At 41.4% G+C, this 25,313-nt stretch overlaps 1 protein-coding gene across 1 annotated transcript in view; it reads left to right on the forward strand.

Moving 5' to 3' along the window:
- lama5 (laminin, alpha 5) overlaps window positions 1-25,313 on the forward strand; it is a 111,517-nt gene that overhangs the window by 38,611 nt on the left and 47,593 nt on the right. Inside the window, exons 3-17 of the mRNA XM_074681495.1 lie at window positions 3,517-3,634; window positions 6,869-6,987; window positions 7,235-7,405; window positions 8,028-8,125; window positions 17,447-17,562; window positions 20,343-20,461; window positions 20,550-20,640; window positions 20,753-20,887; window positions 21,018-21,083; window positions 21,599-21,739; window positions 23,482-23,619; window positions 23,709-23,843; window positions 24,555-24,689; window positions 24,789-24,926; window positions 25,046-25,098. Coding sequence (XP_074537596.1) covers window positions 3,517-3,634; window positions 6,869-6,987; window positions 7,235-7,405; window positions 8,028-8,125; window positions 17,447-17,562; window positions 20,343-20,461; window positions 20,550-20,640; window positions 20,753-20,887; window positions 21,018-21,083; window positions 21,599-21,739; window positions 23,482-23,619; window positions 23,709-23,843; window positions 24,555-24,689; window positions 24,789-24,926; window positions 25,046-25,098 — 1,773 coding nt within the window. The remainder of the gene's footprint in view (window positions 1-3,516; window positions 3,635-6,868; window positions 6,988-7,234; window positions 7,406-8,027; window positions 8,126-17,446; window positions 17,563-20,342; window positions 20,462-20,549; window positions 20,641-20,752; window positions 20,888-21,017; window positions 21,084-21,598; window positions 21,740-23,481; window positions 23,620-23,708; window positions 23,844-24,554; window positions 24,690-24,788; window positions 24,927-25,045; window positions 25,099-25,313) is intronic.

Raw genomic sequence — 25,313 nt, forward strand, 5'->3', positions numbered from 1 at the left:
GCTAACGCAGCTCGTTAGCGCTCAGAGTCTGACGTCGTCAACCAGCTCACGTGAGGGTTCGGTCTTTGGATCGACTCTGAGCTCCGTCAGGTCAAACTCCAACTCTGAAATCAGAGGAATGCTCCTGGGTTTTTCTTTCAATATCTGCAGCCCCTGGAGGTCCGGACTTTTCTGTTTCCTGTCCTCTAGATCTCTGAAACACGCACACACACACATATCTGCTTTTATCAGCTGTGTCTGAAGCTGAACTTTCTTCACCTGGAGCACATTCATCAGGAAATTTCATCGTTCCCTGTGTTTGAGCTCTGAGGTATGAACAGTCGAACTGACGGAGGAAAAAATGGAAAAGTTGAGTCTCCTCTGTCGTCTCCTCCGTCAGCGTCCCCCTCCATCCTCCACCCGTCTCTCATTCCTCCAGCTCAAACATCCCAAAAGCATTCCTCAGTGATGGAGTAGTGCAGGTTTTTACGGCTCTTTGAGAGCGATTTGTTTGTTGTCATCACCTGTCAGAGCTGCCTGTCAGGACCAGGAAGTGTGAGATCACAGGAGGGGTCGTGGTGATGGATGAGCAGAGGATATGTGTGTTAATGTGTGTGGGTGTGTGTGTGTGTGTGTGTGTGAGACCTCTCATTGTTGAACTTGTGGAAACAAGAACGACAAATTTCAGACTCAGGTTATTTTTTCTGTCGGACGTGTTGTTCAGCTCCTGGAGGTCAAAGATGTGAAACATCATGTTCGTCGATGCAGATGTTTAATCAGAGACTGAAATGATCTGAATGATTTGATACGACACTAATGGATACCAAAAAATAAATCATAATCAGAAGACGTCCAGGATTGTTTGTGCTGTTAGCAGCTGTGACAAAACAAATAATCTATCCTCTGTAAAAACTCTGTTTCACATTTTGGTTTTCATCAACTGTGCTCGCTCACGTCACTCACCGTCTACAGCAACTTTGAGTTTAAAAAAAGTGAAAATAAATCTGTATTTGAAACATTTTTCTCCACCTGTTTGACACTTTTTAACCTGAAAAGAGGTGTTACTGCTTGAAATGACACAGCCTGAAAAGAAACGAAGCTCAGGACATTTTGAAAACCTCAGAGACGTGTTTATTTCCAAAGCTGCAATTCAAACTAAATTTCTCCCAGACATTGGTATGAACTCAAATAATCCACACATGAAAAGAAATCACAATGTTCAGGTCCATGAATAATAATTATGGTGAATTAAGTACGATAACACAGGAAAAAAGTATTGAACACACCATGGAAAGGCTGAATACTTTGGACAGGAAATGCACCATACCACCTGAAATCTGTCAGTAATTATTACTTGAACTTCCAATTAGTGCAAACCAACATCAGCTGGGCTAGAGCAAATTGATGGTCCTATAAAAAAGGTGTTTTTTTCACCAAGCAGTTAAATAGCACACACCTCATGATGGGTAAAGGCAAAGAGCTCTCTGAAGACATTCACAACCTGATTGTTGCTCAGCATCAGAATGGAACTGGTTACAGACTTATATCAAAGCACCTGAATATTCCAGTCAGCACCGTTGGGGCCATTATTCACAGGTGGAAGAAGCACCACCTTACCATCAACAGGCCACGCACAGGAGCTCCTTGAAGATTTCTGACCAGGGAGTCAGAAAGATAGTCAGAAGAGGACTCAACCAGCCAAGGACCACCCTGAAAGTGCTCCAGAAAGACTTGGAGGCAGCAGGTACAATTGTTACAGAGAAAACAATAGGCAATGCACTCCACCACCATGGCCTCTATGGACGCTCAGCCCACAAGACTCCATTCCTCAAGAAAAGGCATGTTGAAGCTGGTTTAAAGTTTGCTGAACAGCATCTTGACAAGCCTGTAGAATACTGGGAGAATGTTGTCTGGTCAGATGAGACCAAAACTGAACTTTTGGGCTGTCATACTACAGACCATGTTTGGAGGAGAAATGGCTCTGCACATCAGCCAAAAAACACTACACCAACAGTGAAGTTTGGAGGTGAAGCATCATGGCATGGGGTTGTTTCTCATCTCATGGTGTTGGCAAACTCCATATAACTGACGGAGCAATGAATGGAGCCATGTATGGGGAAATTCTTGATCTGAATCTGCTGCCATCCACCAGGATGATGAAGATGAGACGTGGCTGGACCTTCCAGCAGGACAACCATCCAAAGCACACGGCAAAGTTGACTCTCAAATGGTTTCAGAAAAAGAAAATCAATCTGTTAGAACGGCCTAGTCAATCACCTGACTTCAATCCAACTGAACATTTGTGGAAAGAAGTAAAGAAAAGGGTTCACCAGAGGGCACCAAAGAATATTCCAGATTTAAAGACAATCTGTGCAGAGGAATGGGCCAAAATCACACCTGAGCAGTGTGGGCCATTAGTTCAAACATACAAGAAGCTTCTGGAAGCTGTCACTGCAAACAAAGGCTTCTCCACTAAGTATTAGATGAGTCTCAGTTAGTGTCTTCAATACTTTTTTCCTGTGTTATCGTTCTTAATTCACCATAATCATTATTTATGGACCTGAACGTTGTGATTTCTTTTCATGTGTGGATTATTGGAGTTAATACCAATGTCTGGGAGAAATTTTGTTTGAATTGCAGCTTTGGAAATAAATGTGATGAGAAAAAAGTTGACGCATTCAATACTTATTTTCCCCACTGTATACAAACTGAAACCAGGAAATGAGAAAGCAGAGCGTTGGGAGTGCTGAGGGGTCTTTATTCCAGCACTTTCTCCCCCTCACACACACACACACACACATTCTGAGGTGACTGTAATTACAGGTATAATGTTATTATCTGCGTCATCATGGCGTCTCAGCGTGTCCAGCTGACCTCCTCTGGGAGCGTTTTTTCATCACGTCTCAGGCGCTTCACAGACGCTCAGGGGACGAGCGAGAGCATCTGGTGCTGGTTACTGACAGGGATCAACGTTTTGATAACGACTCGTGGTCGAACATGTAACATAACAAAGATGATCACACAGGCGGCGGTTGGTTTGGAGGTGATGTCACCGAGCAGGAAGGTCAGAGGTCAATTCCTCATGTCAGAGTGACAAGCTATAATAAAAGCTGACAGACAGGCAGGAGATTGTCTCTGCTTTCTTTTCCTTTACCTCTCTTTTGTTCCCATCCTTAATTTACTTTCTTCGTCGTCAGACTTTCTTTTCCAATCCATTTCTTTGATATTTCTCTTTTTTTTACATATGGAGCTAATAGCTTCAGTGTTTTTATCTTAAATCCTTTGATTATTCCTGCTGTAAATCCAAGAAAGCAACATGTTTGTGTTTGTAAATCCTAACCTCCATCCAAAAACCACAGATGGAAAACAGCAGTTCTTAATCTTGTAGTCAGATATAATTCTTCTGTTTCGTGCCTTTCCTCTGTATTTTCTTGTGTCTTTGGCGTGCAACGTGTCTGGCTGCGTGTAAAACATCCAGATGTTGGTAGAAAGAGGCTTCAGCTGCTCCTGACGGTGGTTTTCTCCGTGTCTCTGCAGCTCTTCCACGTGGCCTACGTGTTGATCAAGTTTGCCAACTCCCCTCGTCCTGATCTGTGGGTTCTGGAGAGATCCACCGACTTTGGGCAGACGTACCAGCCCTGGCAGTTCTTCGCCTGTGAGTACACACACACACACACACACACACACACACACACTCCTCATTTTTGCCTCCAGATGTTGCTGTGAGCGCAGAGCGTCAGATGCCATCAGCATCACTTCGTGCTCCTCTAACCCCCTGAGGGTCACATCAGTCCTCTCTGAGCGACGCAGCGCCCCGAGGGCAGGCGTCTGATTGGTTCATCAGTTTGTTGATCAGATCACATCGTTGCATCACTGAGCTGCCGTCTGATTGGCCGTGGCAGCTGTCAGTCAGGGTGGGCTGCGGGGGAATTCCAGGCATGTCTGCGAACAGGTCTCAGCCTGACGCTCACCTGAGGAGCAGAGAGGGTTTGGATCTGAGGGTAAACCTGACATGTGATCAACTGGATTAATCAACTGGATTAATCAACTGGATTAATCAAATGGATTAATCAACTGGATTAATCAACTGGATTAATCAACTGGGAATAATCAACTGGATTAATCAGATGGATTAATCAACTGGATTAATCAACTGGATTAATCAACTGGATTAATCAGCTGGATTAATCAACTGGGAATAATCAACTGGATTAATCAGATGGATTAATCAACTGGATTAATCAACTGGATTAATCAGCTGGATTAATCAGATGGATTAATCAACTGGATTAATCAGATGGATTAATCAGCTGGAGTTAATTAGTGTCCTCGTTAAGAGCTGCTCCAGGCTTCAGAGAGGGGACTGATCTAAAGTAAAAAGTGGGATCTGTCATTCTGGTTGCTGCTGCGTGTAATCTACCACCTCCTACTGGAATATTCCCTGTTTTTAACTGGTTTACCAAAAAGGAAACACTCCTCCAGTCAAACCTTTGTCTGACTCCTCTTTTCCTGTTCAGTCTGAGCGTTCTGAAAGTCGCAGCCTTTTATCAACATTACAGTAAGCAGTTGATCAGCTAATTTGTTCAGCATTAGCCTAGCCTAGCCACAAAGCTTCTTCTTCTTTGACTGCACACAACTATACTAAAGATGCTTAGCGCCACCTACTGTACACATGTGTGTACTGTTAAAGCAGTTCAAGGTCGTCGTTATTAAAGTTATGACTGTCAGTTAAAAAAGAAATACAACAGCCGGTCTGACAGAGGCATGCCTTTGGAGAGCGGCACCTGGTGTCTAGTCAAAGACAAGTGGCATACTACTGATGGAAGTGGCACAGCAGTTTAAAAACTGGAATATGCCACCAAGCAAGTGGCTTATCAGTTTGTAAAGTGGAATGTGCCGCTCCCTTAGTGGCATACCAGTTTTCAACTGGAGTATGCCACTAAGAGTGTGGCATACCAATCTTAAAACTGGAATGTGCCACTCAGGAAGTGGTTTATAAGTTTTTAAACTGGAATATGCCTCTTCTATTGTGGCTTCCAGTTTCAAACTGGAGTATACCACCAAAAAAGTGATAAACCAGTCTGAAAACTGGAATATGCCACTCAGGTACTAACTTACCAGTTCTCAAGCTGGAATATGACACTAAGAAAGTGGCATACCAGTCTAAAAACTGGGATATGCCATGAAGGAAGTGGCATATCATTTTTCAAAGTGGAATATGTCACTTTTTTTATTAGCATACCAGTTTTCAAACTGATGTATGCCACCAAGAAAGTGGCACAACAATCTAAAAACCAAAAATTTATGAGACTAAGGAAGTGGCCTATAAGTTTATAAACTAAACTGAGCCATTCAGCAAGTTGCTTATTAGTTTTTTAAACTGGAGTATGCCACCAAAAGAGTGGCACACCATTCTAAAACCTAAAGTTTGCCACTAAGGAAGTGACACACCAGTTTTCAAACTGAAAAATGACGCTGAGGAAGTGGATAATAAGCTTTCAAACTGGAATATGCTGTTCCCTTAGTGGCATACAAGTTTTCAGACTGGGGTATGACACCAAGGAAGTGATAAACCAGTCTTAAAACTGGAACATGTGACTCAGAAACTGGCACATTCTACTGGGCCACAACTGGCATGTCATGTACCACTTTTTGCTGCGCTTTTAAAGTGCACAGTCCTCACTTTTTGGGGAATGCTGTTCCCTGTCAACAGGTGTTTTAGTGTTTTTCAGAAAGCCAAACATTCGTTGCCTGGGGGCTCTGTAATCAAGCTGCAGACTGTAATCTGTGAGAGGAACGATGTGTGAAAACTTGGTGTTAGAAATGTTCTTTTCCCTTCGTCTCTTATCTGCTGAAAACACGAGACGGTTTTTACACAAACGTCAACTCCCCCAGAAATCAGAAAATGAGACGTTTTAATTTTTTGATTCCCCACTTTACCTCCTGCAGGAGCAGCTCACCTGTAAACCTCTTTAGTTAACGTTTGCTCAAAAATGATGCTGTGTAGTTAGCTCTACCACTGCACAGATTTCACCAGGAGCCAAACCTGACAGAACAAAACACCTGGAGACGATCCAGACTCTGCGCTGCCAAATGGTGCAAACGTTCAGCCGCAGCCTCCAAAACCAAACCACAGGTGATCGTTGGCTGCTGCCAGAACAGGTCGGCGTGTGCCAGCTGTCAGCTTCTGTCTGTTTAACTCATCCAATCAGCTGTGACCAGCTCCAGCCAAGAGAAACCTGCAAACATCAGAGCGCAGGTGTTAGAGGAAATGATGCTCCAGAAAGAGTTTAACTCCAAAACATGAAAATTTATTTCTCAGGGCCTGATGAGGAAGAGGAGGAGGATGAATCCTGAATGCTTGACTGTCTCAGATTGAGCTGCTGCAGCTGTCCTCATTATCAGACTCTCCTGAGGATGAATCTGACAAATATAAGATAAAATAAAAACTGCTGAAGCAACACGGTGACTTTAGAGGATCTGAAGTCTCAGTCCAGTTCCTCGTTAACGGTCTGTGTGAAACCAGGCGGACTGAATCATGATTAATCTGACCTTAAAACTCATCAGCTCATGGAGAATCTGTCTGAGTTCATGTTCAGACGAGATTTTCTGCCTCTTAGTTCAGGGTTTGGATCAGAGTCCAGTTGTTTGCAGGTCAGTTTGGAGTCACTTTACGACCTTCAGCTGAAAACGCAGCAGAGGTGTGTTTAAGAAAGTCTGTTATTGGGTTAAAACGCAGCTGAGACTCTCCTCTAATCATCCCTGAGACGCTTCGTTAAAACACCACCAGCTGGTTTCACTCCTCAGGTTTCAGGTCCTCACATTTTTACCTCTCTATTTCTCCTGATAACACGCTTTTCTTTGTCTTTGTCTTTCTGTGTGTGTGCAGCCTCAAAGAGAGACTGCATCGAGCGTTTTGGACAGAGGACCATCGAGAGGATCACCAACGACGACGACATTATCTGCACCACCGAATACTCACGAATCGTCCCGCTGGAAAACGGAGAGGTGAGAGTTTAACGTCGAAAATGCTCGATGTTTTGATCTCAGATTTAAATTTTTTACTGGACAGAAAAACAATCCTGAGCCATCTTCCTGTAAATCTTCCCCCCTGCAGCCCAGAATCACACAGATAAACTGTTTTTATTCACCATGATGTCACGATGTCCCTCCAGCGCCTTCCCACGCCGTCTCCATGTTGATACTTCCACACCTGCTCCTCCTCTGATAACGCTCCCTCCTCCTCCCTCCACAGATCGTGGTGTCCTTGGTGAACGGTCGGCCCGGAGCGATGAACTTCTCCTACTCCCCGGTCCTCAGGGAGTTCACCAAGGCCACCAACATCAGGCTGCGCTTCCTGAGGACCAACACGCTGCTGGGACACCTGATGGGGAAGGCGCTGCGCGACCCCACGGTGACCCGCCGGGTGAGACATCCTGACACATCAAACACCTGAACATGTCAGGTTTTAAAACTCAAGACTTCAGGAAAAATTACTGAAGAACTTGAGATCGAAAGATGAAAAATTCTGCACTCTTGTCTCCAGTTTTAATACTAAAAATGTTAAACACCTAAAAATTTAAGATGCTCAATCAATCAGTCTTTATTTACATCTCATCAAATCATAACAAACTTTATCTCACTGCAGTTTCCTAAAAAAATAGTTCAGTGTCAAACTTTGAGATATCCTAAATGAAAAACAGGAAGTTCAGTCGAAAAGGCGGCCATCTTGAAAAACGTCGCCATCTCTAAATTTTGAGTGGAAATTACATTTTTCCAGCAGGGTGCCCTTCACAGGGTATGTGTGCCAAATTTCATGTTTGCATCACCATTAATTAATGAAAAAATGAGCCTTTGATAGAGTTGGCGGCCATCTTGAAAAATGGCCGCCAACTTGAAATTTGAGTCACTAATGTGACTTTTCAAACAAGTATTCTTTCAAGAGTATTTTTGCTAGTTGTCTTGCCTGCATCACTTTTTGAATGATTAATTCAGTTATCCACCTTGATGCTAATGCTAAGCTAACGTTGTGCTGTTTGTGTTTGCAGTATTACTACAGCATCAAAGACATTAGCATCGGAGGACGCTGCGTGTGTAACGGTCACGCTGAGGCCTGCAACGCCGAGGACCCCAACGACCCGTACAAGTAGGAGCTCACTTTTTCACCTCACACACACACACACACACACACACACACACACACACACACACACACACACACACACACACACATATGAAAATAGAATCAGACGCTCGCTAATGACTCTAAGACTCAGTGTTTGCGTCTTCAGATGAAAATAACAGGGGATTCTGGGTAAAAGCGCCTTATAAAGGTGATTTATGGCAGAGTCTACCTGCTCCCTCACACACTCACACACACACACACACACACACACACACACACACACACCCCCAGGCTGTGACTCGCAGTGGTTCTGTGGTTTCTGTCTGTGCCAGCCGTCTGTCAACAAACCAATCAGAGCGCGGTTCGTTCCTCAGAGGTTAGCAGAGAGTGAATCTGTCAATAACCTGAAAAACACAAACGCAGTGAAGAGAAAAATCACCTGGAACGGGGTCAAAATGCATCAACGTGATTGGCTACCAAAGATCTCACTCCTGCAGGAGCACGGAGAAACCGTTTATTCCAACGCCAGCTTCAAAGCGTTAGTGTCAGACCTGAAAACCAGATCACACGACTGGAATCAAACCAGACACCTCTTCATCAGTCAGAGAGACGTCTGTGCCAGACTCAGCTTCATCAGATTAAAGCTGTTTATGAAGGATGTTCCTGTTTTTAAAACTGCTGTTTCAGGCCGCATCGATGCCATGGAGGATTTCTGTGATTAATTTTGTAGTGGTGGTGGACACTGGAGCCTAACTGTCAGACAGAAAAAGGACAGAAGAGCAGAAGAAAGAGAAACAGGAGAGAGATAGAGCACAAGCTAAAGGCTAACACACAGGCTAAAGGCTTTAGTATGTGCCAAAGGTTAAAACACAAGTAAAAGGCTAAAATACAAGCTAAATGATAAAAATTATTCATACTAAAGGCTAAAACATAGGCTAAAGGCTTAAACACAGTTTAAAGGCTACATCTCAGGCTAAAGGCTAAAACATTGGTTTAAGGCTTAAATCCAAGCTCAAGGCTAAAGCACAAGCCAAAGGCTAAAACACAGGCCAAAGGCTAAAATACAGTTTAAAGGCTAACACAGTTTTATAGCTAAAACACAGTCTAGAACACAGATTACAGGTAAAAGGCTAAAACACGGGCTAAGCGCTAAAACAGGCTAAATACTGAATTCAGGCAAAAGGCTAAATCACAAACCAAGTCTAAAACATTGGTTAAAGGGCTAAAGGCTAAAGCATGGTTTAAAGGCTACATCTCAGGCTAAAGGCTAAAACATTGGTTTAAGACTAAGATACAAGCTAAGGGCTAAAAAACAAGCTCAAGGCTAAAGCACAAGCCAAAGGCTAATTCACAGGCTAAAGGTCAAAACACAGTTTAAAGGCTTAAACACAGGCTAAAGGCTAAATTACAGTTAAAAAGGCTAAAAATAGGTTAAAGGCTAAAACACAGGCTAAAGGCTTTAATACAGTTTAAAGGCCACATCTCAGACCAAAGGCTAAAACATTGATTTAAAGCTAAAATACGAGCTCAAGGCTAAAGTACAAGTCAAAAGCTAAAAAACAGGCTAAAGGCTAAAACACAGGCTTAAGATTAAATTCCAGGCTAAAGGCGAAAACATTGGTTTCAGGGGACAGCAAGAGGTAAAGTCTGAAACACATGCTAAAGGCTAGTTAATGGGTTTAGGGCTTTAACAAAGGGTAAAACCTAGAAAACAGGCTACAGGCTTAAAGACAGACTATGTGCTAAAACACAAGCTAAAGGCTAAAACATTTCCAAACAAACACACGCCTCGATCAGAGTCAGGTCTTCACCACGTCGCTGTTTGATGATGTTACGCTGCTCCTGATTGAAATATATTGTTGTCATGTGATCACACATCAGAAGATTGAAGTAAAGTTCACAACAAGACAGCTGGAAGTCTGCATTCTGGGTTAAAGCCTTTTATTTCTGTATTAGACTGATGAAAAACAAAGTCCCGTCCCCGCAGAGCAGGAGTTAAAAACACAGCGTGGTTTCACCGGAGACAAAGACGTCTTTGATTACAACCTTCAAACTGAAAAACTTCTTCTTTACTTTCCTCTGTACGCTGCAGAAAAACAAGACGCAACTTGTGTTAATGCATGTGAATTTACTGTACACACAGTGTGAGTGTGTGTGTGTGTGTGTGAATTTCCACATAAACCAAAGCCTTTCATGAGAAGTGGAAGTGGGCAATATGTGATTAATTTAAACACCTGTGATTGTCTGTGTGTTACTGTGCAGTGTGTGTGTGTGTGTGTGTGACTCTCCTGCAGGCTGTGGATTTTACTATAAGCCGTCATTACTGTCAAACCATCCTGAGTCATAAAAACACACACACACACACACACACGCTCAGGCCTGCTGGTGGTATCTGGGGGCGTCTAAAGCCGGTGATGTAGCTCTCTGTGTTATTGCACGTGTGTGATTTAGGAGAGGAGGGGGTTTAACACACGGCTGAGGTGAAGCTCCTCAGAGGCGTCTGCAGCGACCCCGACGTCCTGCTGGAGATATTTCATCAGTGATTACGCCGAGAGGTGTAGAGAAGCAGGAGGAGAAATAATGAAACCATGCTTTAAATGAGCAGAATCATCTTTCATGACCTGGTTGTGGAGATTTCTCAGCCTGAACAGTCGTCAGAGGAACATGCTTGGTGCGTGTTTCTCTGCTCTGGGAGGAAAACGTCAGAGATCTTTGGTTACAGCTCAGGCAGACGCTGCAGACGCTCTCCTAAAGTCATATCTGTGTCTCAGGGACAGAAACCAGAGCAGCCGCAGACGCTCTGACAGGTGTGTGTTTAAACTTAAGCTGCTGAAATTAACCTCCCGTCCTCCATGTGTGTGTGTGTGTGAGGATAGCAGCGGACAGATGTGGAGGAGTGTGTGTGTGTGTGTTTGATGGGTGTTTGTAATATCTTACTGTAAGAAGAGCGGGGTGCATACTTTAACATATCTGTTTCCACACACACGTCCTCACACGCTCATGCAGGACACGCTCTCCTGGGCTAAAGGTGCTTTTCAACTGCAGGAACTTTCCCCAGGAACCTTTTCAGGAGATGATACAAATCAGGCCAGAGAAAAAGCCCCAAACAGCTCAGAGTGAGAAACCATGGTCTTAGGTGACTGATCCACCAATCAGAAACAGTCAGCTGGCAGGCTCCGCCCCCCAAAGAAAAGGCAGACTGTAGAGGACTAACTCACAGAGACGGTCCAGGAACATTCACGGCTCTGATCAAGAATCAAACCAGGAGTCCTGGCTTCACTCCCTTTCTGAGGGATCAGAGAGGATTAAAGGAGATTATGGAGATACAGCACATTGATTCTCCTCTTCTGAGATTAAATTAGGTTTAATCATCATCCACTGAAAGGATTTCTGCTGTAAGGGCATTTACTGTACTTTCCTCTGTGAGTTCATGAGCGTTTCTATGGTAAGGGGTCAAAAATGTCTACAAAGAAAACTGCTGAATATGACAGTATAGTGTTTTAGCTTATGGCATGTGTTTTTGAATTACAAAAGCAGATTAAAATTCCAGGTTACAGCTCTCCAAGAATGAAGCAAAGTCACCCTCACAACTGGATTTAAGATTAAAACACATTTTTGTAAGAAAAAACATGGATTTTGATCAAATAGAAAGGAAAAAATGTGCTTTATGGGTAATTTTTAAGTCATTTCACATTCTTGGTCAAACCAGAGAAGATAACTTTTTTTTTTATTTTAGGAAACTGTGCAGTCAGTGTTTTTTCATGTTTCTGAATGAAAAAAATGGTATGAAATAATACAATAAAAAATATAAAAGTATATTATAAAATGATATAATAAAAAATATAATCATATAATGATATATGATAAAATATGATATAATAGATATGAAATAATATAAAATATTATAATATAATATAATATAATGTTATGTAAAAAATCTTATATAATTGAATAAAATATAAAATTAGTCATAAAATAGGATATAACATAATGAAATATGATAAAATATGATGTGATATGATAAACTATAATAATATATAAAATAAAATATAATATAATATATATAGAAGAATATGGTATAGTAAAATAACAATGAAAAATAAAAAGTATAGTATATTATATGATATAATAAAATATAGTAAAATATGATATTATATAATAAAATCTAATATAACATTATAAATATTAAATATAATAAAAATATGATTTAATATAATATAAGATAAGATCATATAATATCATGTAATATATAATTAATGGGTCATTAAGGCACATGCATCATAATTCCTAAAGCCTTCAATATGTTTAATTATCATTGGATGAAAAGAAACAAGTAGCCTAAATAAGTCTGGAAACTCTCTGTTACTTAATGAAGCGTTTACTTTAAGGAGCCAGAGGAAACCTATCCAGTTAATCTGTTTGGAAGAAACACTTTTTACCAAACGAGGCCCGTGCTCTGGTCCCTGCAGACTCGGTGTGGGCTCACGTTGAGTCCAGCTGCCTGCTTTAGCTCAGAGTTTGTTCTGTTCTGCCCCATTTGGTTTCACTTCTCTGCATCACCTCAGTTCAGGATCAGAGCTCAGGGAGGTGAGGCTATATCTGGGTTAATCATCAGCACGGCCACAGCGTGTGTGTGTGTGTGTGTGTTTGAGCGTAATTGTTCCTGTACCCGTGTGTGTGTGTGTGTGTGTGTGTGTGTGTGTGTGTGTGTGTGTGTGTGTGTTGGTTTGAACAGAACGAGGTCTTACCTCGGGGAGTCAGTAAAGTGTGGGGATATTAACAAAGCATGAAGAGGAAGGAAACTGCTGAGGAGGATTAGTTTTGTATTTTCCTTTTTTTAAAGGAGAGAATGAGACGTAGAGTCAGTCTAAGTGAATTCCAGCTGTGATGGAGAGTGTGGAGGGAGAGCTGAGCGGGGAGGAGGAGAGGACTGTCATACAGGGGTCCAACACTCATACATCCAAACTATTTATTGAGCCAGAGAAGATTACACCACTGTTCCCGGACAAAAGCAGAATGACTCAACTGAGTAAAAATCTGCAAAGCACTTCATTTGTTAAGGCACCTTTACAATTTTCCTTCAAGGAAGAAATAAGTCATGTGAGCTGCAGAGTGAGTTTAAGGAGTGGTTAGCTTAGCAGTTAGCTAACGTTTCCCAAGAAAACTCTGATTCAGGATTTTCAGCTTGAAGTTTTCCTGGAGAACTGACTTCATAAAGAAATGTTCATCACTCTCTCTCAGGAGATTCATATTCAGCACATTCAACATGGTATAAATCACCTTATTTACCAAAATAACAAAATAGAGCAAGCTCAATGCTAACGTATAAGGGAAACTGCATTGATATGCTAGCAGTTAGCATACATCAGTATAACTTCAGCTTCAGAATAGAATTTCAACTTTCATCACAGAAACATATCACATCAACTCTTTGTAAAAAATACTGAGAATTTCAAATGCTAAAAGCTAACAGGCTAATGAAAGGCTCATAGCTGAGGGAAAGGTTCCAAACAACTTAAACCATTGCTAAAACCACTTTGAGACACTAGATGGCCTACTTGAATCATTAATATATTACAACACAGAACATCAACGTCACATTGTGTGAAATTTTGACCCGTTTCTGTTTCATTAAGCCCAGAAATATCCAGACTCAGGGACCAATTACATTTTATTCACGTACAGTATAAACTCAATGAAATGTTGTTGACATAGAAAACCTGTAAAGCTACTTTTTGTACCAAGAAAATTCTCAACAGGAATTGATAAGGGAATCGGTATTGACAAAATCTTATCAACCCATCCCTAGGCAGGTGTGACTGAGCAATTGGCAGGAGTCGCTGTGTGATCAGTGGCATACAATAAGCTGCTTTTGGAAATTCAGCTCTGCTGTTTAGTGACTTTTTTCTGTCGTTGTAAACCGTACTGTCGCCTATTTTGGTCAGGAAACTTTTGAAAAAGAGATTTTTAATCCTTGAATAAATGTTGAATATAAAGACTAGCGACTTCTCTGAACCTGAGTGTTTAAGATGGACTAAGTGGAAAACTGTGGTCTGATGAATCCAAGACTGACATTCTTTTTGGAAACCATGGACGCTGTGCACGGTTCAAAGCCAGCATCCCTGATGGTCTGGGGATCAGGTGTGTCCGTAAACACCTGTGAACGCTGCACAATGTCTACACGTTTAAGAGCAACTGCCAATCTGATTTCATATTTAAATATGATTAAAAAATAACACTTTGCTGAACGCTCCAGCCGTGCCTGAGGGAAACCAAAGGTAGGAAGTACCTCGGCTTTAGAAACAGCTGTTGGGAATTATCACAGAATGAATGAGCAGGATGGAGACAGTGTTTATCTCTGACTCATTTCTGTATTTCACACATAAAAGGATGATTAACGAATGGAAAAAGCCGACACTCAGACAAGAATCCTCATTACAAACAGTTTGAATCATTTTTAAACAATCATCTTTGGGGTTCAGGTTTTAAACAGAAAAGGAGCAGAGTGGAGAAATGTGGAGGTTTGACCTTTACGAAGTCCTTCAGTTTATCTCCTGAGCCGCTTTTTGGAGAGAGGTCTCTGTGTGGACAGGGAAACCCACATGGATACTGGTCTTGGTAATCAAACAGGTGTGTCTCTGACCTGATTCTGTGTTTAAAGGTTGGCATGACTCAGCAGAAAACCATCAAAGACCACAAACAGAGACTGTAAAGTTTTGTTGGAGTCAGTTGACTTATACTCCTCTTTGTTACACAGGAAACTGAGTTTATGTGCATGTTCTCGTAAAGATAGCCATGTGAAATAAATTCAGACGTGACGCTTTACCGCTCTTTGAGTAAACACAGAGTCAACTCTGCGTCTTTCAGGAAGCTGCTGGTCCGAAACCAGCCATCAAATCCAGGAAGTAGAGAATCTAGGTGGAAACCGTTCATTGAAAGTCATTTCCTAAACGGCTCGAACAAAACTGATCGCATGGGAGGAAGAGAAAGAAGCATGAAGGCAGAGGGAGTGAGGGGATGCATGAGTGAGTGTGTGTGTGTGTGTGTGTGTGTGTGTGTGTGTGTGTGTGTGTGTGTGTGTGTGTGTGTGGGAGAAAGAGGGGGATGGAGTGAATGAAGGGATCTGATAGTAAAGGTGAAAGCTGGAAACACAATCAGCCTGTAGAAACTCAACACACAGAAGTGTTATCAGCTCAGAGCAGAGCACAATAGAGCAGATCAGCGTGCAGAGAGGCTGTCACGGATCCACAGACGTTTAAAATGATAGAGAAACTGTGAGAGAGACGTATTTTCATAAACTGGGTGAATAAAGACTGAACACACTAATGAAAACCTCATTTTCCAGCTGTTTGTTGTATTCAGATGCTCAGATCGCTCACACGTCGTGTCGTTTTGTATCAAATCAGCTCGTCCTGTCTCATGTTATATCCCATCCTTTCATTTAGATTCGTCTTGTCTCATTTTGTCTTGTCTCATGTTGTTTCATCTCACCTCATCTCATGTCTCATGTATTTTATTGCTCATGTTGTCTCATCTTGAATCATTTCTTATCCTGAGGTATCCTATCATCTTGTCTCATCTCATATCATATCATATCATATCATATCATATCATATCATATCATATCATATCATATCATATCATATCATATCAATAATCTCATGTTCAGTCTCATATCATCTTCTTTCGTATCATCTCGTCTAGTGTCGTCTCATGTTTCATCTGATGTTTTGTGTTGTTTCTTATTGTTTCATATCTCCCTCTCAATTCTCATGCCATGTTTTGTCATGCCATTTCATCTTATGTAGTTTTGTCTCATGTCATATCCTATCGTATCTTTAATATCATACCCTCGTGTCTCCTCTCTGTCCTGTTGTTGTTTTATATCGTTTCATGTTGAACTATCCTATCATCCTGTCTCATCTCATCTTGTATCATTTCAAATCAACTCATCTTTTCCTGTCTCATGTTCCAATTAATTCATATTGTATTATCCCATTTTGTCTTGTCTCATGTCGTACTGTGTTGTGTTGCATCATCTCCTTTAGTGTCATGTCTCATATCATATCATATCATATCATATCATCTTGTTTCCTATCATCTTCAGTTGTTTCATATTGTCCTGTCATTTCTCATGTCATTTGGTATCATCCTGTTTTGTCTTGTCTCATGTCATACTGTGTTATTGTATCATCTCGTGGCGTCAAGTCTCATATAATATCTTGTTTTATATCATCTCATGTTGTCTCATGTCTCATGTTTTCTTGTTTCATATTGTCCTGTCATTGTCATGTCACCTTGTCTCATATCATATCATATCATATCCTTTTTTTTGTATCTTCTGTCCTCTTGTGTTCTATCATATCTTATAATGATTCATGTCGTATAGCATTGTATCGTCATATCTCATCATATTATCTCATCTCCTATCATGTTGTATCATGATATTCCTCCATCATATGCCCAAAACTGTATCACTTTGTATCATATCATATCTTATTATTTCACATTATACTGATATACTGTGTTTGTCTTAATCACGACTGTATTCAATCTATCTTAAAAAAGTATTATTGATGAATGACAAAATCTGGAATGTTTTGAAAAAGCGACATTTACATAAATATTTACAGCTAACGAAGAATTTAACAAGACAAACTGGGAAAGGGAAACAGACTGTAAAAAGTGTTGTAAAGTTTGCAGACTGTAAAGTGAGTCATCAGTGAAGAAGTTTACTGTTTCTGTAAAGTCAGCCTGTTCCTGCAGCCACAGCGTGAATCTGTCTCAGATATTTGATCAGAAAAAGCTCGTTTTCAGATTTAAGAGCTGATTTCCTTCCTGTGGATCACCCGCTGCCTCCAGTGACTCCAGTCCTCGGTGTTTGTCTCTCGATGACTTGTTAAGAGGACTCAGAGAGTCCAGAGAATAGCATTAAGGAGGTTTTTCTCTCTGCCTGCTGTGTTTTGGCCACACTCTGTGGGCTGCAGGTTTTCAGACTAATCCGATTAAAAAGCCGGGGTGAAGCAGTCAGCCACTGTCGACGGAGCAGGAAGATTAACTCCTTCATTGTCGGGGGGTCCATTTCCAATTCTGCTCCTTTTCTTTCTCCCTTTGCTTCCTTTCTTTCTCTCATTTCTGTCGCGTCTTTGAAGTGACCGAGGGCGCGTTGAAGGAGGAGGAATGTGAACTTTTGAAGAAGTTCAGACGATGTTTTACCCAAAGCAAAATGGGCTGAGATAAGCACACAGCGTTTCATACTCCAGCACGTGTGACCACGAAGGCGTGACATGAACGGTGAAGTCATTTCACGCCGTCCTCTGTCTCTGTTTTCCTTCTTTACAGGTTACAGTGCGACTGTCAGCACAACACCTGCGGCGTGTCATGTGACCAGTGTTGCCCCGGACACAACCAACTACCCTGGAAACCTGCGACGACCTACAGCGCCAACGAGTGTGAACGTGAGTACTGTGAACGCACACACAGAGTGAAATCAGTGATCCCTGCAGAGGAATGTGTTTTCCTTCAATAGCTGGGTCAACACCACTGTTTGGCCTTAATTCGCTGAGGCCGAACGTGCACACGGGCCTCGTTTGGCTCTCCTTGAAAACTTCCACACATGCACGTCTGAGCAGTGTTTCTAGGAAAGGATTCAAGAGTAGAAAAAGACAGCTGTAGATCGTCTGCTTCAACGTTTGCATGAGTCAAACCAACATCTAAATCTCCCAAACCTCACACAGACACATCCTGACACGGGAAAAACATCAACATCCAGGCAGAGGAGGGGGTTTGAGGCAGACACAGACACTGACACTCATGTGCAGAGGCCCAGCATCCACCTGAAATTAATCTGCAGGAGGGACGAGTTTCAGAGCCTAAACACCAAACATGAGCAACGTTTGCAGTTGGAATATGAGCTGGATTATTAGCTTAAATCTTTGCATCACTCTCTGAAGTGACGCTGTGCTCCTGCTGCTGCTGCTGCTGCTGCTGCTGTGTAAAACCTCCTCTATCGTGTCTGTTATCAAGTCTGCAGTTATATTTAACAAAGAGCAGCTCGCTATCGCAGTGACAGAAAGGGTCACTAAAGGTCAGCGTGATACGGACAGCAGAGGAACAGACGGGGTGAATGTGAGCGCTGCAGGGCTGTTTGCAGTATTTTTAGGTCGACTTTGGCGCAGTTTAAGAAAAAACAGACACTCAGCGTCAGCTTCAGCCTGAGAAAAACTCTCAGTCGTTATCACGTCCCTCGCTATCAGGAGGTGGAGTCAGAGCAGCAGGATAAGGAGCTGGTTTATTCAGCCGGCACCTCTCAGGCGCTGAGGGTCAGATAAGAACAGGAGCTCTCCCCGGTTTCTCTGGATCCTGTAAAACAAGGGTGTTCAACCTGTGGCTCTGGAGCCTCATACGGCCCTTTGATTTCTTTACAGTGGCTCCTTTAGCTTTAAAAAGTATTATTGAAATAAAGAATTGTTATTTTTCTTACAGAAGGCATTGATGATTATCGACACTGACACTAAATAAAATCGTGCGTTAACATTAAATTGAACTAAAATATGTTATATGTTATCAAATTCAGGTATTGTTATTTTTTCTTTTTTTTTTGTTAATTTTTAAAATTTGAGAATTTTTGCAATTCTTTTTTATTTTTTTTATTTATTAAATTTCATTGTTTTGTTAATTTTGAAATTTCTGAAATTTTTAGGTATAATTTATTTTTCTTAATTTTTCATTTTTATTTCATTGTTTCGTTAATTCAAAAAATTTTGCAATTCTTTTTAATTTTTTTCCAAATTTTTTAAAAAGTCTGAAATTTTAAGGTATAATAAAAAAAAAATTAAATTTTTTTTAATTTACTAAACCGCATTATTTTGTTAATGTTTGACATTTGAAAATTTATGCAATTCTTTTTTTAATTTTTGCAAATTTAAAAAAATTTCTGAAGTTTTGTTTTTGATCATTATTGAAATTTCAAAAATTCTGAAATTGTCTCAGTTTTTTGTAATTTTTTAAGAATATTTTAAAATTTAACAAAATAAAAAAACTAAGACATCACATGCACAAATTTATATATTTAAAAATCTTTTTGCTAAGATAGTTTTCACTACATTTTAACTCGGTATAAAATTTTCTTGTCTTTACTGTGATGATAAAGTAGATGTCATGGCTCCTGTCAAAGTAAAAATTGCAGACTCTTATTTTAAGTGTTTCATATTTTACTGTTAAAGGTAGAGAAATCAGACACAAACAAGTCTTTGAACCGTCTCCTCTCCTCATGTGTCTCTCTGAATTAAACTCCCAGCCCTCCTCTCGTGCAGAGCTGAGGTATGGTGATTTGATCTTGGATTATCTTATAAAAATATCTCTAAATCCTGCCGGAGTAATCCCTGACAGAGACGTAGCTCCAGTCTTTGATCTGTGGCTGTAATCAGACGTGAAATAACTCTTTAATGATTCCTGAAACTCCCTCCATCTCCAGCCCACCGTCTGACTCTGACTCTGGCTTTAATCTGCGTATGAAACGACGGAGCCTGTGTGGTCGTCTTAATCACGGCGTCTCAGGTTTCCTCTGTTTGATTTGTCAGCAGGGTGTGTAATCTGTACCTGTAGAGAACACCTGTCAGAGGAAACGGCTTTCACAACAGCAGCGTGTTTGAAGTGCCTTCAGCTCAGGCTGTGATTTAGCGCCTGTGGTTGTCTGAGAGGGACGATACGATCTGAGCCGCTGTGGTTTCATTGATGCTAATATCTGCTTCTGTTTGTCTTACTAACCGCTCTGTCTGCTTTTCTCTCTGATCCCGTCTGTCCTCTCGTCTCTTCTTCTTCTGCACTTCCTGCTGCAGCTTTAACCCCTCAGGTGAACGCTCGCAGTCTTTGTTGTTGTTTTTTTAATTGTTGCTGCACGTTCAGGAATTAAAACCACACCAAGCTTTTGCCTTCTTAAAAATTCTTGGCTGGCCTGATGTTACTGATGTAACGATGACGGGTTACGGCCACGTCAGAGAAAATTTAAAAAGTTAATTAATGAGATTGAGCTCATAAATATGAGAAAAAAAATCATAAATGTGCATGAATAAAGTCAAAGTCTAAGTCTATAGCTACAGACTGTCAGAAGATTTAAAGTTTGGAGTACATGTTTCTTCTGTTTCCTCACTTTTTGTTTTTCTTGTACAAACAGCCTCACGTGTAAAAGCACTTCCTGTTTTGAATCACGTTTTTTTTCTCATCCTGCGTGTTTCAGCCTGTAACTGTCACCGCCACTCCTTCGACTGTTACTACGACCCCGACGTCGACCAGAGGAGGGGCAGCCTGGACGTCCACGGACACTTCAGAGGGGGAGGAGTCTGCCTCAACTGTCAGGTAGGCCACGCCACAGAGCGGTACTTTGTTGGTACCTGAAGGTTCCTGCTGTCTGACCTCACGTCTCTGACTCTGATTGTTCCTCCAGCATCACACCACCGGGGTCAACTGCGAGCGCTGCATCCCCACCTACTACAGGTCACCTGACCACTCCATGGAGTCCCCGCTGGCGTGCTCCCGTCAGTAACACCTCTGTGGATTAACGCCCTCTAATGGAGCTCAGACAGTTTCTTTAAACATGTTAAATCTCTTCCTCCTCTTTCTCCTCCTCTTCCTCCTCTTCCTCCTCAGGCTGTAACTGTCAGTCACAGTTCACAGACGGCACCTGTGAGGATCTGACCGGACGCTGCTTCTGCAAACCAAACTACGCCGGAGTGAACTGCGACACCTGCGCCAGCGGCTTCGTCAACTTCCCCGACTGTTACCGTGAGTGAAAACAGCGATAGAGACGTCACGTCAGCCTGTTCAGGCTTCGCTGTGTGACTTTTAGGAAGTGAAAAATACTAAAATCAAAAACAGTTATTGTTTCTAATCCTGTCTTCTCTCTGTGCATCAGCCATCCCCACATATCCAACCAACAACAACAACAACGGCGAGGCCAAAACAGCCGGAGAGATCATCAGTAAGACATTTATCCTCTGATTTAGACTTTTTACTCTTCATATCTTTTATTTATTTATTATTTAATTATTCAACATACAACACACCATGGAAATCTGTTTGTCCAAGCTTTTAGAAAACATAAAAAGAAGGATTGGACTATTTTTAAGTCTTAATTTTGTCCCTCTGGTGCTCCTGTAGTAGCGTCACATGATGCTTTGTTTTAGCTGCCGTCTCTTTAAGGCTCCCAGCTCCACAAACCCCCTTCGCTCTGATTGGCCGGCCCTCCTGAGGCCTCTTCCAAGTTTTCCCACAGTCTCCTCTTGTTTGTGTATCTGTGGATGTTTTTGGGGAGTTTTGAGAGAACCTGTCGTGTTTACAGAGTTTTATTTGAGCGTGATAATCTGGATTGTTAGCGTCTGGTTTCCTGATTGGACGGCTGTTTTTGAGTTTGTTCTCAGAATGTGAGGACAGCCTGTTTGTGATCACTCATATCGTCTCTGATGAGAAACAAACCTGTTTCACCTCCGTCTGCAGACTGTGAGTGCAGCGCCGCTGGGACCGTGGATAACTCCTGCAGACCTGATCCCAACACTCGGACCTGCATCTGCAAACCGGGTTTTACTGGAGACCACTGCGACACGTGTGCTCCAGGTTTCCATGGACTCAACTGTCAGGGTGAGACGTGGCATGGGTGGAGAGATAAAGTTTAATTGACTATAAATCATTCTTTGTGTTTCCAGTCATTAAGTTAATCCTCGACCAGGGGCGTGCACAGAAGAGGGGCAAGGGGGCCATTCTCCCTGTGGCCCAGTTGTTGAAAAAAAACACCCTAAAGTACATTCTTGGGCACTGAGTCAAATACTTTGCTAAAGTGCACTTTTTTGTTTTTGTTTTTTGTTTTTTATTAATTTTTTTTTTAACATTAAAAAAAATAACAAAGCAATAATGTGAACACAATGAAGACTACTTAAGAAAAAAAAAACAGACAATAAAGTAACAAAAAGGAGAACATTAACAGTAATGACAGAATTTTCATAATGTTGTAAGTAAACAGTATATTGATAGTGATATTGATAAGTATGATATTACTGTTAATCCAGATATTAGAAATAATTATAATTAATAATAATGATGGCTTATGATCAAATTATATAATAAAATCAATTTTAAAACGTAACCAAAAATAATTAAAGAAATAACAAAAAATAAAATAATAAAAATAATAATACAAATAATAATAAATAAAACATTATTATTATTATTATTATTATTATTATTATTATTATTATTATTATTAATAATAATAATAATAATAATAATAATAATAATAATGATAATAGAAATAATGAAAATAGTATTAGAAGTAATAACAAAAAATAATAATTTCAAATATGATAATAACAATAATAATAATACTACTATTACTACTACTACTAATAATAATAATGATAATAATGATAATTAAAATAGAAGTAGAAGAGGAAGAAGAAGAAGAAGAAGGATCTCTCTTAAGAAGCCAAAAATACACACAAACACACACTAAAGTGTCCTCTTTGGGGGCCCATATGTGAGCTTAATTGCCCTTGAAAACACTCAGAATCTAGCGCCCCCTTCAGAGATGAGAAAGTGTTGTATGTGCCTTGTTTCTTTCTTTCACCTCCGCCTTTGAAAATCTCTGTGCACACCGCTGTCCTCGACCCACAGGGAAAAACAAGTTGCAGGAAAAGTTGCAGGATGAGTGAATTTAGTGAAATAGTTGCTGATTCATTTTTCCTGACTGCACCAGTCAGAGATTTCTGATGCAGCTCTGAAACTTTAAATACAGACATGATGTTGCATAATTTCAAGAAATGAAATATTTTGGGTCTTAAAAATGATTTCATATCAGCATTGACAAAAGAAATCTCCTGTTGAAGCTCAGTAAATGTGACAAAATTCACTTTTTCTTCATGAGAACATTTGGCAGTTTTTATTATCTCTTCTTTCATTTTAGTTTCTTTAACTTGGGTGTTGTGCCGGTTTGTTTTTCTCACATCGACACAAAGACAGAGACTTAAAAAGATAAACACATGCAGGACCTCCAGATTCTGTTTGTTTATTTATCCTGTGTTTGTTTACCACCCAGGAGCTGCACACACACACACACACACACACACACACACACACACACACACACACACACACACACACACACACACACACACACACACACACACACACACGCACTCCTGAATGAGCAGCATTCCTCATGACTGTGCTAACCACTGTAAACACTGACGCCTCTGCTCCTGGTGAATAAACACAGACATCAGTAAATAAAACACACTCCTTATGTTTACCTGTGTGTGTGTGTGTGTGTGTGTGTGTGTGTGTGTGTGTGTGTGTGTGTGTGTGTGTGTGTGTGTGTGTGTGTATAGCCTGTCAGTGCTCAGGCCCCGGCTGTCTGGACGGGTCATGTGACTACGTGACGGGCCACGGCGTGTGTCGAGGTGGTTTCCAGGGTTACCAGTGTGACCAGTGTGCAGCGGGGTACTTTAACTACCCTCTGTGTCAGTGTGAGTGGACTCTGACCATGCATGAAATAAAGCAGACGAGATAATTAGAGATATCTTTCTTTTTTTTAACCTCCTCTCTGTGTTTCCAGTCTGCGGCTGCAGCAGCGTCGGCTCGCTGCCCGAAGGCTGCGACGCCTCAGGACGCTGTCTGTGTAAACCCGAGTTCCAGGGTCCCCGATGTGAACAGTGCAGATCTGGATTCCACTCCTACCCCAACTGTCAAGGTGCACACACACCTCACACACACCTCACACACACCTCACACACACAGAACAATGAAAAGATCTGTTTTCTGTAACGACTGTGTAGAATATAAAAACCCCCTCAGACTGCACACCTGGGGTCTGAACACACACCTGGAAACACTCGCTCCTCATGGAGTGATGTATCACCTCGTTAAGTTTTATGATGCTCTGTTAAAGCTCCAGCTTTAAATGAATGAAAGGGAAACACCGACTTTTATTCAACACTCCTCCAACATGAATTCAGGGTTCATTTTGTCCAACGCTACAATTTAAAAACTTTTGACCTGATCTGGCAAATGTTGCACCTGTGAAACTTCTGCAGAAAAGGCCAAAACTTATAAACCACATGCAAAAATTCCAATAGAATAAAACAGACCAGAAAAGAATGTTTGTACTGCTTCCCTTCAGCTTGCAGGGAACATTGGGCCTAGCACCGGTTAGCACCATTATGCTACAGGCTGCTAACAGCTGAAATCTTGTGTAGAAACAATGCGATCATGGTTACAGGTAGGAACTGCGGACACACACAGGAACAATTAAAGCAAAAACACCACTGCAAACGCAAAAAGTAACGTCAGGCTCCAAATATGAAAATAACTGAGAAGACCCAAGATCCTGATTTTATCTTCTTCCTCTCAGCTCGTATCATTTTCTCTTCCTGCTCTAAAGTTCGTCACGTCTCTCCCACAGTGTGCTCCTGTGATCCTCGCACCTCATTGGACACGAGCTGCACGGCGTCAGGCCACTGCCACTGTCAGCCAAACTACAGCGGGGCGTCATGTGACCAGTGCGCGCCCGGATACTACGGCTTCCCGAGCTGCACGCGTAAGAGGCTGACCTCATGAAAAATGTTGATCCTGGATGTTTTATCGTGGATGAGTCACTGGAGCGCCGTGTGTGTGTGTGTGTGTGTGTGTTTTTCAGCCTGTCACTGCTCTCCTGAGGGATCACGCTACAGCAGCTGCGACCAGGTGACGGGACAGTGTGGGTGTCTGCCCAACGTGGTGGGACTGAGGTGTGACAGCTGTGCACACGGCGCCTACGGCTTCCCCCACTGCCAAGGTGCAAATACAACACACTCATACACACACACACACACACACACACACAAACACACACACACAAACACTCAATCGATACCTGCTTTTTGTGCTAACTCTGTTTGTTTCTCTGGTTCAAAGCTGGTTCCTGCCACCCTGCAGGCTCTGTGCAGTACGCTGTGCCTCCTCCAGTGGTAAGTTTTTCTTTTATTTCTTTTATTTCTTTTATTAGATTTTATTCAGGAGCCAAAATCTACTTTATCTTCATAAAAGAGACTGTTAACTGTATAAAATTCAAAGCGAAGGCAAAAGCTAGGGAATAATTATCTACTAATGGAGATTTTTTTAATTAAATTTTTTTACATGTGATGTCTTAGTTTATTTTTCTTAAATTGCAAACAATTCACAA

The sequence above is a fragment of the Halichoeres trimaculatus genome, unplaced genomic scaffold (assembly GCF_033239565.1).
Source record: "Halichoeres trimaculatus isolate MK-OKI-2021-1 unplaced genomic scaffold, fHalTri1.1 fHalTri1_scaffold_11, whole genome shotgun sequence".
In the NCBI taxonomy this organism is placed as follows: domain Eukaryota; kingdom Metazoa; phylum Chordata; class Actinopteri; order Labriformes; family Labridae; genus Halichoeres; species Halichoeres trimaculatus.